The sequence below is a fragment of the Papio anubis genome, chromosome 2 (assembly GCF_008728515.1).
Source record: "Papio anubis isolate 15944 chromosome 2, Panubis1.0, whole genome shotgun sequence".
NCBI lineage: Eukaryota > Metazoa > Chordata > Mammalia > Primates > Cercopithecidae > Papio > Papio anubis.
Window position 1 is genome coordinate 157,979,050 of NC_044977.1, and position 17,802 is coordinate 157,996,851.

General features: G+C 38.1%; 1 protein-coding gene across 3 annotated transcripts in view; it reads left to right on the forward strand.

The window, feature by feature from the left end:
• The window catches only part of TOPBP1 (DNA topoisomerase II binding protein 1), a 64,745-nt gene that overhangs the window by 35,989 nt on the left and 10,954 nt on the right, over positions 1 to 17,802 (forward strand). The window contains exons 17-26 of one of the 3 annotated variants that reach the window (XR_004182286.1): positions 2,897 to 3,020; positions 3,611 to 3,757; positions 3,875 to 3,977; positions 6,494 to 6,686; positions 6,952 to 7,019; positions 8,697 to 8,917; positions 9,799 to 9,965; positions 10,200 to 10,311; positions 14,948 to 15,111; positions 16,469 to 16,606. Coding sequence is in view for 2 of the 3 variants with exons in the window: in XM_009201697.3 (XP_009199961.2) it covers positions 2,897 to 3,020; positions 3,611 to 3,757; positions 3,875 to 3,977; positions 6,494 to 6,686; positions 6,952 to 7,053; positions 8,697 to 8,917; positions 9,799 to 9,965; positions 10,200 to 10,311; positions 14,948 to 15,111; positions 16,469 to 16,606 (1,471 nt within the window). In the remaining variant the exon portion in view is untranslated. Of the gene's footprint in view, positions 1 to 2,896; positions 3,021 to 3,610; positions 3,758 to 3,874; positions 3,978 to 6,493; positions 6,687 to 6,951; positions 7,054 to 8,696; positions 8,918 to 9,798; positions 9,966 to 10,199; positions 10,312 to 14,947; positions 15,112 to 16,468; positions 16,607 to 17,802 lie in introns of all 3 variants that reach the window. The other 2 variants (XM_009201697.3, XM_003895100.4) reach the window with 2 other exon arrangements.

Consider the following 17,802-nt stretch of genomic DNA (forward strand, 5'->3'; position numbering starts at 1 on the left):
TGATATTTATGTATTCATAGAGTAAGCAGTTTTCAAGTGAAGTTGTTCCAAATGTTCCCTTTCTTGATCTAGGACCAGACTGTCCCAAAGAGATCATCCAATACTGTCTTCTGCCTTCAGACAGTTAAACATGTAGGTCAGATCTTTGCAACACATCAGATACAGCATCTTCTTTTTATTACAAATATTTGTGTAACATTCCCTCTATTAAAATGAAATTTATAAATATAACCTACCTACTTTTCTAATTTAAAAAAGCGGCAGGCAGTACAGCACTCTGTGATGCATAGGAGAAATAGAAGGTGCATAATATAGAAAAGATACATGTTCAGTTATGTAATGCCTAAGGCTGACTACACTAGAAAACGATGGAGTATTAATACGTTTGTATACTTATGTAAAGTCACCACAAATCCAACAGTCCCAAGGCTGAGACCAATCTGGGGGCTCAGATACCATGAGTAGCAGTGGTCTTCCATGAGTTTATACAGTAGTCACCTTTTTGGAATATTAGTGTATATTAAAACTGCAAAAAAAAAAAAAGTGTTTATATGTCAAACAGGTTCTAGGCTCATCTAATTATAAACCACTTTTTTTTACATACGTGAATTTGTCAGGACATTAGAATATCATGCAAGATATGAGATAATTATATGCATGACTGTTCCCAGAATGTCCAGCATCCTGTACCTTACCCACTGCATGCTAGTAGCACCCTCCAACATACAAACACACATTGTAACAACCAAAATCACCCTCACAAATGTCCAGAATAACCCCTGAAGTAACAATTTTGCTGAAACCACTGATGTAGACCAAGGGTGGATGGGCTGGTTCATCTGTTTTTGTAAGTGAAGTTTTATTGGAATACAGCAATGCCTTTTCACTTACAAATTGCCTATGGCTGCTTTCACATACGAGACAAAAGTTGAGCAGTTGCAGAAGAGATTGTTTGGTCTGCAGAGTCTAAAATATTTACCATCTGGCCTTTTAAGAACAAGTTTGCCAAACCCTGATGTAAACCATCTACAACCACTGACAGTCTGTTCTTGAATGGCCTCTGAAGACTGAAACTCATGGTTTCCATATTGTCATAGTGGAGTTGAATAGTAAACCAGATTGATTCAGGCAGAGATACTCCTGTTTTTCTGAATTATCTTGATAATCTACCACTACAGCAGAAAGGGAGGCAGTTATTCGGAGGACTAACAAATTAGGTAAGGTGTATTTTTACTGTTATGTATGAGGATACATGGTCAGTAGGAAATAGAAATTTTTATAATATAATTTAGGAGGCAATAGTACTTCTTACTTCTTATTCTTAATTTTTTTTTTTTTTGAGAGGGAGTTTCGCTCTTGTTGCCCAGGCTGGTGTGCAATGACACAATCTCGACTCACCACAACCTCTATCTCCCGGGTTCAAGCGACTCTCCTGCCTCAGCCTCCCGAGTAGCTGGTATTACAGGCGTGTACCACCACATCTGGTTAATGTTGTATTTTTAGAAGAGATGGGGTTTCTCCATGTTAGTCAGACTGGTCTCAAACTCCCAAACTCAGGTGATCTGCCCGCCTTGGCCTCCCAAAGTGCTGAGATTACAGGCATGAGCCACCGCGCCCAGCTTCTTAATTCATTTGGCTATTTAAAAAGTTCAGAGATATTCCTTACTTAGAAAATGGAAAACATTAAGTGTCCCTAAGGATAAAATTCTCTTTATTTTGGTGATTGTATTTAGAAATACAATTTTTACTTACCCTTTGGTTTTTACTTGATCTTTCCCAGGTCAAGAGAATATTGAATAGGGGCCAAGTGCGGTGGCTCGTGCCTGTAATCCCAGCACTTTGGGAGGCCAAGGCGGGTGGATCACTTGAAGTTGGGAGTTCGAGACCAGCCTGCCCAACATGGTGAAACCTCGTCTCTACTAAAAATACAAAAATTACCAGGCGGGGTTGCACATGCCTGTAATCCCAGCTGCCTAGGAGGCTGAGACAGGAGAATTGCTTGAACCCACGAGATGGAGATTGCAGTGAGCCGAGATCGTGCCACTGCATTCCAGCCTGGGCGACAGAGCAAGACTCTGTCTCAAAAAAGAAAGAGAGAGAATATTGAATAGGAAGAATTGGGAGATCATAGCATAATATAATAGTTAAGAGCATGACTTCTGAAGTCAAACTTATCTCTGTCATTTACTTATTGAATATCCTTCAACAGGGGACTGAACCATGTCCCTTAATTATTTTATCTGTAAGATAAATGTAATAATACCAGTGTTAGGATTGTTGTGAGGAGTGGATGAGATAATGATGTATAAAATATATATAGTCTGTTTTGGGGCATACAATGAATAGTGACTGCCAACAACTGGAGGGCAAGTTGGATGCTTTGCAGTTTATCAATTTGAAATACCTTTATGGTTACCGTAAAAGTGATACTCTTTATAAAAGAAAATTGAAACAATTCAGAAAAGCATAAAGAAGAAAGTAATATTTTAAAGAATATTCTTCTAAACCTTTGTCTGCGTTTATGTACCACAGATATATTCATAAAATTTGTCCAAAACGATAACGCCTATCTTCATTTTTTTAACTTTTTTTTTCTTGAGGTGGGGTCTTGCTGTGTTGCCCGGGCTGAAGTGCAGTGTCTGTTCACAGGTGTGATCATAGCGCACTACAGCCTCAAACTCCTGGCCTCAAGTGATCCTCCTGCCTCAGCCTCCTGAGTAGCTGGGACTATAGGCATGTATCACTTGGCTTGAGCCTGTCATTTTAATGGTCTTGTTCACTCTAGTCTGAAAGTTTTGGGAAGGTCAGGATATTCTGTTCATAGTAAATAAGGATCATCTTCAACTAATGTGGATGTTTCTCTTGGTTATTTGTTTTTTTGTATTGGTTATTTCAGGTGGAGTTTTGATGAAACAGTGACTCATTTCATCTATCAAGGGCGGCCAAATGACACTAATCGGGAGTATAAATCTGTAAAAGAAAGAGGAGTACACATTGTTTCAGAGCACTGGCTTTTAGATGTAAGCAGTGCTTTTTTCCCCTCTTTGTTGATTGAAAATGTATACAAACATTATTTCAGAGCACTAACTCAGAGATTTCACTCTCAGTGGAACTAGAAGCCAGTTTAATAATCTTGGTAAACTACACATTTCACTTCTTTGGCATCAAAAACTTAAGATCTTTAGTCCTTAAATACTCAACAAATCTTTAATGGATACTCTTTCTAATTCTCCAATTCCTTTTACTAATTAAAAATGTGATATGAATGGAAAGGTTATAATTATTTGGGGAAAATTTAACGTATCAATAGAGTTTAGATCTGTGTTTCTTTTTTTTTCTGGGTATTCTCTGGAGGGTAATTGATACCTTTGCAAAAGCACAGGAATGGTTTCAGATTTTATACTTCAATGGATATGACATTTAAAAAGTGAGGACAATTTTTCATTTGTATGATGCACATTTTTCAGTGTAAATTACTTTTCAAACTAATTTTGTGAACTTTTTGCCATCTGACAGTATAATGTATTGTTGCTTGGCCTTATCCTACTTAACATCATCTATTCATTAAGATTTTGTCAGTCCTGTCTTAAAGCACACCATTGTATTGCAGTGTGCCCAAGAGTATAAACATCTTCCTGAATCTCTTTATCCACATACTTACAATCCCAAAATGAGCTTGGATATCAGTGCAGTGCAAGACGGCCGACTCTGTAATAGTCGACTACTCTCAGCTGTGTCTGCAACAAAGGATGACGAGGTAGGAGATATGGATGATACATTTACCCCCTTTTAAGCTAAAGGTATAATCATATATTGCTATGAAACCTTATACAGTGGCTTGGTTTGAGAATTTATAATTTTTCTTTTTCAATAGCCAGATCCTTTGATTTTAGAAGAAAATGATGTAGACAATATGGCCACCAATAATGAAGAATCAGCACCATCAAATGGAAATGGAAAGAATGACTCTAAAGGAGGTAAAATTTTATGTTTTAATTAAAAATTTTTTTTTTGAGACAGGGTCTCAATTTTTTGTGGAGATGGGGTCTTGTCGTCTTGCCCACACTGGTCTGAAACTCCTGGGCTCAAAGGATCCTCCTGCCTTGTGAGCCACTGTAACCAGCTGTAAAATATGTTTAAATTACTAAATTTCTTTTACAAATGTATGTCTTCCTTTCATACAGAATGCTTCCTTTATATCAGATAGAAAAATAAAATTATTTTCTATGTTGCTAAATACAAGCAAAGCATATATTAGAGGATTGATTTGCAGTCCCATGCTGATCATTAAGTGATAATTTGCAAAGTTTTATGTAGTTTAAGTGTAAAGCTTAGGAAATTTATGAAACTGGAGTTTTATGGAGTTAGTGTGATACAGCCCTAGTCCATTAAAGGTAGGTGAAGTTGGTGATTTTTTAAAAATCTGGTCTTTGGTCCAGTTATTTTGAGTGATTTTCAAAAAGTTTTCTTATATGTACAATATATTTTAACATATGCACATGGTTTTAAAGATATAAAAAGACATATGGAGAGTTTCTTCCACCCTTATTCTCTAGCCCCCCAGTGTTATTAGTTCCTTATGTATCCTTCTAAGCTATTTCATGCATATATAGCGATAAATATGTTTTTCCCCCATTTAAAAAAAAAAAAAAACCGCCACACATAAATGGTGGACTACTATACGTGCTATTTCATACCCTGATCTTTTTGTTACCTTGGGTAGTGTTTTATATCAGTAGATAACTAGGAGCTTCTTTAGTCTTTTTCTTTCTTTCTTTTCTTCCTTCCTTCCCTCGCTTTCCTTCTTGTCCCCCTTCCTCTCCTTTCCCTCTTCCCTTCCTTTCCCTTTCCTTCTTTCTTCCCTTTTCTTTCTTTTTGGGCAACTGTATTGTATTATATTCATCATGAATGGTCCCACTTTGTTTAGGCGTCCATTCTTAATAGGTATTTGGGTTATTTCTACTTTCTTGCTTTTATAAATAGTACTGCACTGAATAACCTTATATATGGATGTCTTTTTAATAGATTAATATGTTCTATTTTCCTTACTCATTCTAACCTGCCAAAGCTTTCCCTATGACTTACCTATTTGGTTAGTCTCACTCTGTTCATTCCAAAAGTATTTAATACTTCAGAGTTTAGGCTTTAAAGAAACCAAAGGTAAATACAGTTGTCTTGTCCCTTGGTATCCGTGTGGTATTGGTTCCGAGGACTTACCTCAGGTACCAAAATCCACAGATGTTTAAGTCCCTTATGTATAAAATGACAGGATTTGAATTTAACCAATACACACCCTCCTGTATACTTTAAATCATCTCTAGATTACTTATAATACTTAATACACTGTAAACGTTTTATAAATAGTTGTTATATTTTATTTTTTTACTGGTACTTTTAATTGTGATATTTTTCATTTTTATGTCTTTAAAGTATTTCTGATCCATACTTGGTTGAATCCATGCATGCAGAACTGGCGGATGTGGAGGGCTGGCTATATTTTGTGGTCTGTGTTTTCAAGAGCCTTTAGGGAGTCTAGGCACAGTGGCTCACACCTGTAATCTCAGATCTTTGGGAGGCCAAGGCAAGAGGATTGCGTGATGCTAGGAGTTCCAGACAAGCCTGGGCAACATAGTGAGACCTTGTCTCTACAAAGAATTTAAAAATTAGCCAGGCTTGGTGGTGTACACCTGTAGTGCCAGCTACTCAGGAGGCTGAGGCTGGAGGATCACTTGAGCCCAGGAGTTAGAGGTTATAATGAGCTATAACCATACCACTGCAGTCCAGCCTGGGCCACAGAGCAAGACCCTGTCTCTAGAAAATTAAAAGAATCTTTGGGAAAAATCAGACACATGCACAAATGACTGTAATGCATCTCAGAGTGTAGTATATACCATAAGAGTTAGAAGCAGGCAGGGAGCTTTACAGAGGGATAATCACTACAGGTCTTGATGAAATGTCTTTGAAGGGGGACAGGCACAGTGGCTTACGCTGTAATCCTGCACTTTGGGAGGCTGAGGTGGGCAGATCACCTGAGTTCTGGAGTTCAAGACCAGCCTAGCCCATGTGGTGAAACCCCGTCTCTACTAAAAAATAGAAAAATTAGCCAGGCATGGTGGCAGGCACCTGTAATCCCAGCTACTTACGAGGCTGAGGCAGGGAGAATTGCATGAACCTGGGTGGTGGAGGTTGCAGCGAGCCGAGATCGCGCCACTGTCCAGCCTGGGTGACAGTGCAAGACTGTCACCAAAAAAAAAAAAAAAAAAAGTCTTTGAAGGGCTTCCTAGTTACTTCATATACAGTGCTTGTGGTAAGGGCTGCTTTTTATGTTCTACAGTATTCATAGTCTTAGTACATTACTATAGCCTGTGGTTAGTATTCAGTAAATGTTAAGTCAATAAGTTTGTGTTCAACCAGGTCTAAACAAAATAGTTAATGTAAGATATGGTCAGAAAGAGAAACTTACCTTGAATGGTGTATTTGTGTTTGTTTCAAGTTCTGACACAGACCTTAGAGATGAGAGAGAACTTTCAGAAGCAGTTACAGGAGATAATGTCTGCAACATCAATAGTGAAACCCCAAGGGCAGAGGACTTCCCTTTCAAGAAGTGGTTGTAACAGTGCATCTTCAACCCCTGACAGCACTCGCTCTGCTCGCAGTGGACGAAGTAGAGTCCTAGAGGCACTGAGGTGTGTACCTGTCACTGATGGCAGAAAAACTAGATGACTTGAGAGAAAGGATTTATGCACCTGCTGCTGACTCAATTCCATGAGCTTGGCCTAATTTAGTTTAGTTTTGTTTTTTTCCCCAATATGCAGTAAAAGCAGAAATGTAAAATATCAAGACTAGTGAAGGGGTTATACGCCTAGGCCTTATTTAGCCCAAACAATAAATATTATATTCCAGTATTATCTATTGCTTTTGGCTCTCTGCTGACTAGATTTTTCGTTCTAGCTTGTCCTTCCGTCCCTTGCTCCCAGCAGTTCTAGACTTCTTACTCGGAGGTGGCAGCAGACATGGAGGTTTGTCTTACAGCAGCACCTGCTTCACAGTGAGGCATGATTGATACTTTTTATTATCTCTGTTGAGAAAGAAATGATTTTAAGATCTAATTTGCCTCAATGGATTCAGTAGGCAGTTCTCTCTGTCTACTAATACATTAATATTGAATAGTATTTGTATTAAACAATAAGTACATATATTTTTTTTCAGAGTCTTTTTCTAATGCAATATATAAAATTTTAAAGTTATTTTTGTTGGAATTTTGCATGCATTTTGTATTTTGCTTGTAAAATTTATATTCTAGAAAAGGTGATTACAGTTTTTAGTGTGATGTGACTTAAGCTCAGTTGCATAACTTCATCTTTTTCGTGATAGAAGAAAAAATCTATAATTGTGTGATAAGAATTATGGAACTGGTATTTTCAATTGACTAATTGAATTAAGTATAAGATAAACTAGCATTTATCTTATGCTAACTGTGTATTACATGAGGCAGTTCATTATCTCAGTACTGAGTAAAGTACCTTTTTAATATGCTTCAGATCAAGTTTTATCATTATAGAGAACCTAAATCCTGTACCAAATCAGAGTAAATAAATATACTCTGAGAACAAAAGACTATATTCTTTATTTTTGAAGCAAAGGAAGTCTTTTTTTTTGGCGGAGGGCGGGGGGTTCCTTTGGTAAACTGTTTTATGGGTTTTGGTGGTTTTTTTTTTTTTTTGAGACAGAGTTTCACTCTTGTTGCCCAGGCTGGAGTGCAGTGGGGTGATCTTGGCTCGTGGCAACCTCTGCCTCCTGGGTCCTGGTTCAAGCAGTTCTCCTGCCTCAGCCTCCTGAGTAGCTGGGATTACAGGCATGTGCCACCACGCCCGGCTAATTTTTGTAGTTTTAGTAGAGACGGGGTTTCACCATGTTGGCCAGGCTGGTCTCGAACTCCTGACCTCGTGATCCGCCCGCCTCAGCCTCCCAAAGTGTTGGGATTACAGGCGTGAGCCACAGCACCCGGCCTGATTTTTTTGTTTTTTTTGTTTTTTTTTTGCTTCTCCACAGTATAAGTTTTATGGTAAATTATTTTTACTAAGAATGATTGAGTGAATATAAAGAAAATTACAGGACTTCTATTTACTGTCATGTAGAATCATTACGATTGCACCATAAAATGCACTTCCCTGTAATTCAGCATATTGCTGTTCTACTATAGACTCTGGAAAGTGGTTACCAATAGCCAAAAGGCTCTTCTGATAAGGCAGCCTTTATTTCCAGCCTCCCTCGTAATCATAGTGCTTATAATTTCAAGTAATTAAAAAATACAACTACTGTTAAGTAAAGTAACCATAGTGTTTGAAACATTGTATAATTAAGGAAAATCACATTTTTAAATGTACCAATTACTTTTGTATTTTTAAAAAATTTCTTGACAGTATTGAATTTCTCCTTCGAAGTTTTAGTTCTGTGGACATTGAGTCAAAATATGTGTTCCTAGCTAAAACAGATAACTTTTCTGGAAGAAACCTTAAACCTTTTTTTAAAAAAAAAAAGTCCCTAGGGTCATTTATTTAATATTTTTAATGCTTACTGTGTGCTAGATGGTGGCATATAAAGGTAAGCCACAACTTTTATGGGCTAACTTATGGATTTAATGAGTTTGGATTTGTTATTGCTGTTTATTTAAAACTGTCACTTTTATTCCTTAGGCAGTCTCGTCAAACAGTACCTGATGTCAACACAGAGCCTTCCCAAAATGAACAGATCATTTGGGATGACCCTACAGCAAGGGAGGAGAGAGCAAGACTTGCCAGCAATTTGCAGTGGCCTAGTTGTCCCACACAATACTCTGAGCTTCAGGTTGACATTCAAAACTTGGAGGATTCTCCTTTTCAAAAGCCTTTGCGTGATTCAGAAATTGCTAAACAGGGTAACAAGAAAGAAATCTTTGCATTTGTTTGTATTAAGTACATGTTGACCTCTTAAAAATAAACAGATGAGCATGTTGTTGTTCTCTGAACTGAATGTGCAAACAAAATAACTTAGTAGATATTTCTAGTTTTGGTTTAAACTTGAGTCAGAAAAATAATTTATAAATTGAGGTACTTGATCAGTAAATTGAAAAACATTTTCATAAATTTGGAAATTTAGAATTGGGCATTTTTTTGTAGACATAATGTTTACCATTGTTCTTTCATCCTAGGCCTTTTTGAATTTGTGGAGTTAATGCTTGGTTTTTCTCCCTGTCATCTTATTTTCATTTAAGTCTTCTGAATTCTGCCTAGCACATACCTACATTTGTTCTTTGGATTGTATGAGTTTCTTTCTGAATTCTTCTATTTTTTTCTTGAGCTTTACCTTGAAAACAAAATTTTCTTATCTCTCATCTTTTTTCTTCCTTTTCTTCTTTTTCACATCGCATGATTACCTCCCTACATTAGATATATAGATTTATCTCTGCTTCTGCTTTTCTCCAAGTGTAGAATTGCTCTCATTTTACAAATTTGGGTTACACTTAACCATGAAAACTTGGTATTTAAGGAAAATGTTGGGAAAAGCCCACAGATAACACACTTGCTCCCTTTAATGCTAATTAATCGCATTTTTTTCTTTATTATTATTATGTTGCCACATGCAGATGGGATGCATTATTTATAAGTTCTGGAGATAGAGTGCTTTTTTGCATGTACTTTTTACATTCCAGAGTTTGTGCTTAACTTCATCTTGGCTAAGACAGATGAGAATATTTCCTAGAATTTGTTTTTAGTCTTATTTGGATCCTGTCACACTGCAGCATTTTATTGTCCTCAGCTGTCTGTGATCCTGGAGACATACGTGTGACTGAAGCTCCCAAACACCCGATCTCTGAAGAACTGGAAACTCCCATAAAAGACAGCCACCTGATCCCTACGCCTCAAGCCCCCAGTATTGCCTTTCCGCTTGCCAACCCCCCTGTGGCTCCACACCCTAGAGAAAAGGTTTGTTGATCCTTGATATGGTGATACAGCTTTTGCATATTGCTGTTAGGCTGTATTAGAAATTTGTTGATATCAATATCAAGGCTTCATCAAATGTTGAAAACTATTTTTTGCATTGTATTATTATTTGTATATTTCATAACTTAGAAGACTGAGTAAAATACTACTGTAAAAGAACTGTATATCTGATCATTTTTAATGTTAATTTTTTCTAAAATAAAACTTTCATTCCAGATTATAACGATAGAGGAGACTCATGAAGAATTAAAAAAACAGTACATATTTCAGTTATCATCTCTGAATCCTCAAGAACGTATTGACTATTGTCATCTGATTGAGAAACTAGGTACCAGTATTTTACTTAAATCAAAAATGTCCCATATAATAACCATATTTGGAAGTCAAATGTAGTCAATATTAATATCATTTGTAAAGTCTAGAAGTAGAGGAAAAGAACGTGGGTGACTTGTCTAAGGCTATACATTGAGTCAGCATTAGAACTTTGATTTTAAAAAGCGCTAAAGTCAGTAGGTCATGGGATTTAAAATTAAAATGGAATCTAGCAGTTGAGGTTTAAGAATCTTCTGTGCTGTTTGACTATTTGTTCACTAATGAAGCTTCAGAGACTTACTATATAAATAAAACCACATTTTCATGAACTTGAAAGGTTAATGATATCTAGAGAGGAGCTCCCTCTTGTTTTTTGGTTTTTTTTCCAGTTAGAAACTGTGGAGGCCGGGTGCGGTGGCTCATGCCTGTAATCTCAGCACTTTGGGAGGCTGAGGTGGGCGGATCACCTGGGGTCAGGAGTTCAAGACTAGGCTGGCCAACATGGTGAAACCCCATCTCTACTAAAAATACAAAAAAATAGCCAGACGTAGTGGCACGTGCCTGTGATCCTAGCTACTCAGGAGGTTGAGGCAAGAGAATCGCTTGAACGTGGGAGGCGGAGGTTGCAGTGAGCCGAGATCGCACCACTGTACTCAAGGCTGGGTGATAAAGCAAGACTCTGTCTCAAAAAAAAAAAAAAAAAAGAGAAAAGAAAGAAATTCAGTGTGGAAAAGAGCTCCTTCTTATGTAATATTATTCTTGTTCCACTGGTTGTCCGGCTGTCCACCTGACATCATTCTAGAAGCAGCATAGTAAAAGAGCAATCTCGTATGCTAGAGCAGCACTGTCCAGTAGAAACAGAATGTGAGCCACATGTGTCATTTAAAATTGTCTAGTAGCTGCGTTTTAAAAACTGAAAAGAGTCGGGGTGCATTGGCTCACACCTGTAATCCCAGACTTTGGGAGGCTGAGGTAGGAGGATTCCTTGAGCCTAGCAGTTCAAGACCAGCCTGGGCAACATAGACCCCATCTCAGAAATAAAAAGTAAAAAGAAACAAGTGAAATGAACTTTAAACATATATTTATCATTCAATACGTCATCAGATGAAATATCAGTGAGTTTTTTTATATAAAGTAAAAATCTAGTATGTATTTTATTTACAGCACATCTCAATTTGGACTAACTTTGCTTCAGGTGTTTGATAACCATGTCTAATGGCTACTCTGTTGAACAAAGCAGCTCTGTAGAGTTAGGAAAGTATAGTAAGAGAAGTGAACCTGGCAGCTCAGCATGGAAAGAGAAGACATTAAGAAATATTGGTGGGTTTTTTTGTTTTTGTTTTTGTTTTTGAGACAGAGTCTTGCTCCGTCTCCCAGGCTGGAGTGCCATGGCGTAATCTCAGCTCACTGCAACCTCCTCCTCCCAGGCTCAAGTGATTCTCCTGCCTCAGCCTCCCAAGTAACTGGGATTACAGGTGTGCGTGCCCCCACACCTGACTAATTTTTTGTATTTTTAGTAGAGACAGGGTTTCACAATGTTGGCCAGGCTGGTCTCGAACTCTTGACCTCAGGTGATCCCCCTACCTTGGCCTCCCAAGGTGCTGGGGTTACAGGCATGAGCCACTGCACCTGGCCAAAGTAATGGTTCTTAATAGTGGCCCTTCATCATTGGGAAAAGATTAAATGTTATTTAATGCTGTCTTTTTAAGAATGTGGAGAACTATGATATGCTTTTTTTTTTTTTAAACATTTATGTCAAATACAGTTGTATACTTGGAAAAACTTTCTTCTTAGAAACTTTACTCACATAAAACACTTTGTTTCCCAGTTCCCTGATAGCTTCGATGAGGTTATAAGTCAGAATTGCTAAGCTTTACCCAGAACTCATGAAAACAAAAGGCTTCAAGTGTCTGTCTCCTATAGATTTTTCCATCTCTGCAAACTTTGGGCAAGAGTGATAGCAATTAGCAGAGAATTGATGTAGAAGAGAGCAGGGAGCAGAGGCGGATGAGTACAGATTATGGTGGAATTTGGAGTCTTGTAACTCTAGAGGTTTTCTGATATTAGAATGCAAACAGACATTATAATGGATATCATGCCCAATCCTTCATTTTATAAATGAAGCAACTGTGGCCAACTGATATATATATAAATTGGTCTATTATGTTGTCTGGGTCACAGAATAAGTTTGTTGTATAGAATTGGAAATTGATGTTTATTATATTAATATGGAATTTTACCTTCTTTTTGTCACTCTGTGATTCTGGGTAAGTTACTGTGTACTGGTTTTCATGTGCATAAATGCAGATAATAGTAACCTTCCTTCATATGGTTGTGAGAATTAAATGAGTTAGTAGTGCGGAGCACTTTTAATAGTTCCTGGCATAAAGTAAATGCTCAAAAAGTGTTGCTACTATTATTATTAGAGTCATCTTAAATCATGAGTTTGAATGTTTTGTTAAAATCTTAGAAGGTCCTTGATATGGCCAGGTGTGGTGGCTCACACCTGTATTCCCAGCACTTTGGGAGGCTAAGGTGGGCGGATCACGAGGTCAGGAGTTCAAGACCAGCCTGGCCAACATTGTGAAACCCGTCTCTACTAAAAATACAAAAATTAGCTGGGTGTGGTGGTAGGCACCTATAATTCCAGCTACTTGGGAGGCTGAGGCAGAGAATTGCTTGAACCTGGGAGGCGGAGGTTGCAGTGAACAGAGATCGTGCCACTGCACTCCAGCCTGGGTGACAGAGCGAGACTCCGTCTCAAAAAAAAAAAGGAAAAAAAGTCCTTTTTTTTTTTTTTGAGACAGAGTCTCGCTCTGTCACGTAGGCTGGAGTGCAGTGGTCGGATCTCAGCTCACTGCAAGCTCCGCCTCCCGGGTTCACGCCATTCTCCTGCCTCAGCCTCCGAAGTAGCTGGGACTACAGGCACCCGTCACCTCGCCCGGCTAGTTTTTTGTATTTTTTAGTAAGAGAAGGGGTTTCACCGTGTTAGCCAGGATGGTCTCGATCTCCTGACCTCGTGATCCGCCTGTCTCGGCCTCCCAAAGTGCTGGGATTACAGGCTTGAGCCACCGCGCCCGGCCAAAAGTCCTTGATATAACTAACTGCCCAACCAGTAGTCAAGTTAACCTCTAAGCTATAAATCAGCAGCCATGCTTTACATAAGCTTATGTTTACTTATGCCTTTTTCTTTCCTCAAAGTCAGGCTTCATACATTTATATCTGAGAAGTTGTTCAGTTATTGCTTTTTCCCACCTGCCGCTTCACCTCTTATTTATCTGTGTGTGTTTTCTTCCCAAGCTTCTCTGTTGGTCAGCCTACCTTATTTCCACTCACAAAAAATTTCCTCCTGTTTTGAAGTCTGCAGATGCCCCTATTTTACTTCCATCTCTCTGGTTACCCATATTCAGTGCTTGAGAACTGCTTTGGTAATTGAGACTTAAGAAACATAACCAACTACAGTGTGTGGTTCATGTTTATGTTCTGTTTCTTTTTGTATCCTAATTACAACAATCCAAGTGAAGACAAACAGGAAAAATTGAACAAGGATTTACTACTGAGACAGCAAAGAATCTTTGTTAATCCTGTTAGATCTGATAATGGCATTATGGCTGTTTAAGAAAATTTCCATATATTCTAGGGATGCATATTGAAATATTTAGGGGTCAGTAACATGGTATCTAGAATTTGTGTTAAAATAGTTAAGCAGGGCCGGGCATGGTCGCTCACGCCTGTAATCCCAGCACTTTGGGAATCTGAGGCAGGTGGATCATTTGAGGTCAGGAGTTCGAGACCAGCCTGGCCAACATGGTGAAACCCTGTCTTTACTAAAAATACAAAAATTAGCCAGGCCATGGTGGTGTGTGCCTGTAATCCCAGTTACTCGTGAGGCTGAGGCAGGAGAATCGCTTGAGCTGGAGGTTGTGGTAAGCCAGGATCATGCCACTGCACGCCAGTCTGGGTGACAGAGTGAGACCCTGTCTTAAAAAAATAAAAAAAACAGGCCAGGCGCGGTGGCTCAAGCCTGTAATCCCAGCACTTTGGGAGGCCGAGGCGGGCGGATCACGAGGTCAGGAGATCGAGACCATCCTGGCTAACATGGTGAAACCCCGTCTCTACTAAAAATACAAAAAACTAGCCGGGCGTGGTGGCGGGCGCCTGTAGTCCCAGCTACTCGGAGGCTGAGGCAGGAGAATGGCCTGAACCTGGGAGGCGGAGCTTGCAGTGAGCCGAGATCGCGCCACTGCACTCCAGCCTGGGTGACACAGCGTGAGACTCCGTCTCAAAAAAAATAAAAAAAAAATAAAAATAAATAAATAAATAAATAAATAAACAAACAGAATAAAATAAAGTAGTTAAGCAAAAAAAGGTGGCAAAATTTTGATAATTTTAGAATATAGGTAGCTAGTGTATATGTGGGGGTTTTATTTACTTTTTATTTTATTTACTTTTGTATTTAAAATGTTCATAATAAATATTTTAATACATATATATGTATATAAAGTAAAGTAATTCTAAGTAAGTCAAGTTTTTTTGGTTTAAATGGTTTGGGGCACTTTATTTATAAATAATTTCTATGCATAGTTGAGATTACGTTTTTCCTAGAAAGAAGTTGGGAATCGATAAAGTACAATCTTTTTTTTCTGCTTAAGGTGGATTGGTGATAGAAAAGCAGTGCTTTGATCCCAGCTGTACACACATTGTTGTGGGACATCCCCTTCGAAATGAGAAGTATTTAGCCTCAGTGGCGGCTGGGAAGTGGGTGCTTCATCGCTCCTACCTTGAAGCATGCAGGACTGCTGGACACTTCGTGCAGGTGTGTATTCAGATTTGTGGAAGTTTATTTTTCTTTAAAAGCAGGTGTCCGTTGGGTGCGGTGGCTCACGCCTGTAATCCTAGCACTTTGCGAGGCCAAGGCGGGTGGATCACCTGAGGTTAGGAGTTCAAGACCTGCCTGGCCAACATGGTGAAACCCTCTCTACTAAAAATACAAAAATTAGCTGGGCATGGTGATGAGCACCTGTAATCCCAGCTACTCGGGAGGCTGAGGCAGGAGAATCACTTGAACCCAGGAGGCAGAGGTTGCAGTGAGCTGAGATCATGCCATTGCACTCCAGCCTGGGGGACAGAGTGAGACTCCATCTCAAAAAAAGTAAGTGTTGGCTGCAGTGACTCATGCCACTTTTAGCACTTTGGGAGGCCAAGGCAGGAGGATGGCTTGAACCTAGGAGTTCAAGACCAGCCTGGGCAACATAGCAAGACTCCATCTCTACAAAAACTAAAAACAATTAGCTGGGCGTGGTGGTTCCCACTGAGTCCCAGGCTACCTAGGAGGCTGAATTGGGAGGATTGCTTGAGCCCAGGAGGTCAAATCAAGACCGTGTCTCTAAATAAAGAGCAGACAAATAAATTAATTTTATTTATTTAAGAAAGTAAATCTCAGATTTCATCACATTTGCTGACTGCTTATATAATTGAAATAACCAAATATGGCCAGTTAGAGTATACCAACTTTTTCAATAACAAAGCCAAACAATGACACTTCACAGAGCCAGATTCACCTTTAATCACTTTTTAAGTGGTTTAATTTGAATGTCAGTGTTGTTTTTAATTGAAATAACATTTTCTTACTCAGAAAGTTTCAAGATTATCTCATTGTAAGCTTTCATCTTTACTACTAGCCTGTTAAACAAATTACTTGAAATATTTTGCATCCTAACTGGTCATCACATGTAGGTTCAAAAATCATGTAGTTTTTGAAGCTTCTTATCAGGGTCCATTAGGGATCTCTTCTATAGACAGATAATCAAGTTGTCAGTACATACCTCCTCTGAGACTGTGTCCTTTTATGAAATTAGTCTTACAGCAGGTGAAGTTTGTCCATGTGAATATTACCAGTTGCCAAGATACAGCTATCCTTTTGTTTCTTAAAAATATATGTGATATTTTTCTGATTTCTAATTAAAAGCCAAAAATACTTGACTGTTGTATGAAACTAATCTACATTTCCTCCATGCAAATAAGACAATATTTACTTAGTACTCTCTGTATTAATAACAATTAAATGGATAGCTTTAACAGTCATTAGACTTTGGGCTCCTTGAGGAGCCCTGTGTGTTGCACAGTGGCTCCCCAGATTGTAGCAACTCAGATTTGTTGGACAAATTCTCTAGGAAGAAGACTATGAATGGGGGAGTAGTTCCATACTTGATGTTTTGACTGGAATCAATGTACAGCAACGAAGACTAGCACTTGCAGCTATGAGATGGAGAAAAAAAATCCAGCAAAGACAAGAATCTGGCATTGTTGAGGTATTAAAATACATAATTATATAGGTAATACAAATAGCATTCAGTATTGTGACTTTTTTTTTTAAAGAGAACATACTTGAGGAAATAATGATTCTACTTATCTTTTTCCCTTGATGTAAGATATATATATATATTTTTTTTTTGATGGCTCTTTTAAAAATATTTACATATGTAAAATGTGGCCCATATTGCATTTCTTCCAAAGAATCTTTTCAGCATCTAATGTTAGGGGTTCTTGACCTGAGTCCATAGACTCTCTCAAAGGAATTTGTAGATCAAATCTGGGAAGGCCATGTACTTTGCATGGAGAGAAAAATACATCCTTATTTTTACTAACCTCTAATAGAAAATTAGCACTTCCTGTCTTTTTTTTTTTTTAATTAGTCTACATCATGCTTTGAGAAAACTAGCACTTCCTTTAATTAAAGGTCTAGGCAACAAATCACAACACTATCAACTGTACCTGTAATTTTGCACTAACAGAAATCACGTTTCTGTTTTGCATTATAATTGCAAGCATCTTGAAATATTGTTTGTGTTCACCAGTACTTTATATTATTTGTTAGCTGTTGGTTTATCAAGAGAAACTATTACTTAGGCCACATGTTCATGTTTCATAGTTCAGGAACATAAGTCAAAGACAAAATTCTGTGTATTAATGATTCAGTCCAAAGACATTCTTTATATTCCAAAATCACTTTGCATTCTGAAACGTAATAGGACTCTTCATCTCAAAATCTTTCATGGAATCATAACTTCTGCAGAAATCTTCATGTCCTTTCTGTTTTGGTTCAGCCACAGCAAAAAGAGCTGCAATCCTAGGGATGCAACGAATGCTCCCACAATATGAAATCACAGACACTTGACCAGAAGGCCACATATCTGAGGTTTCATCAAAGCACTGGCAGCCATATTAGTTACTGTCTGCTACTTTAAAACTATAGTAGTTATTAGACCCACCACTAGGTCATATGATTTAATGCATTAATATAAAGCACATCTATAATTACATCACAAATTTGTTTTTAGTATTTTGATAACTGTCAATAAAATCGCTTCCTTTTGTAATCCTTTATATTTTAACATTTTCTAAAAATCACCCATAAGGTTTGGGAATTATATCTCAATACAGCTATTATTTAGAGGAGTCTAATGACCAGACTGCCAAAGGGATCCATGGCTTACAAAAAGGTTAA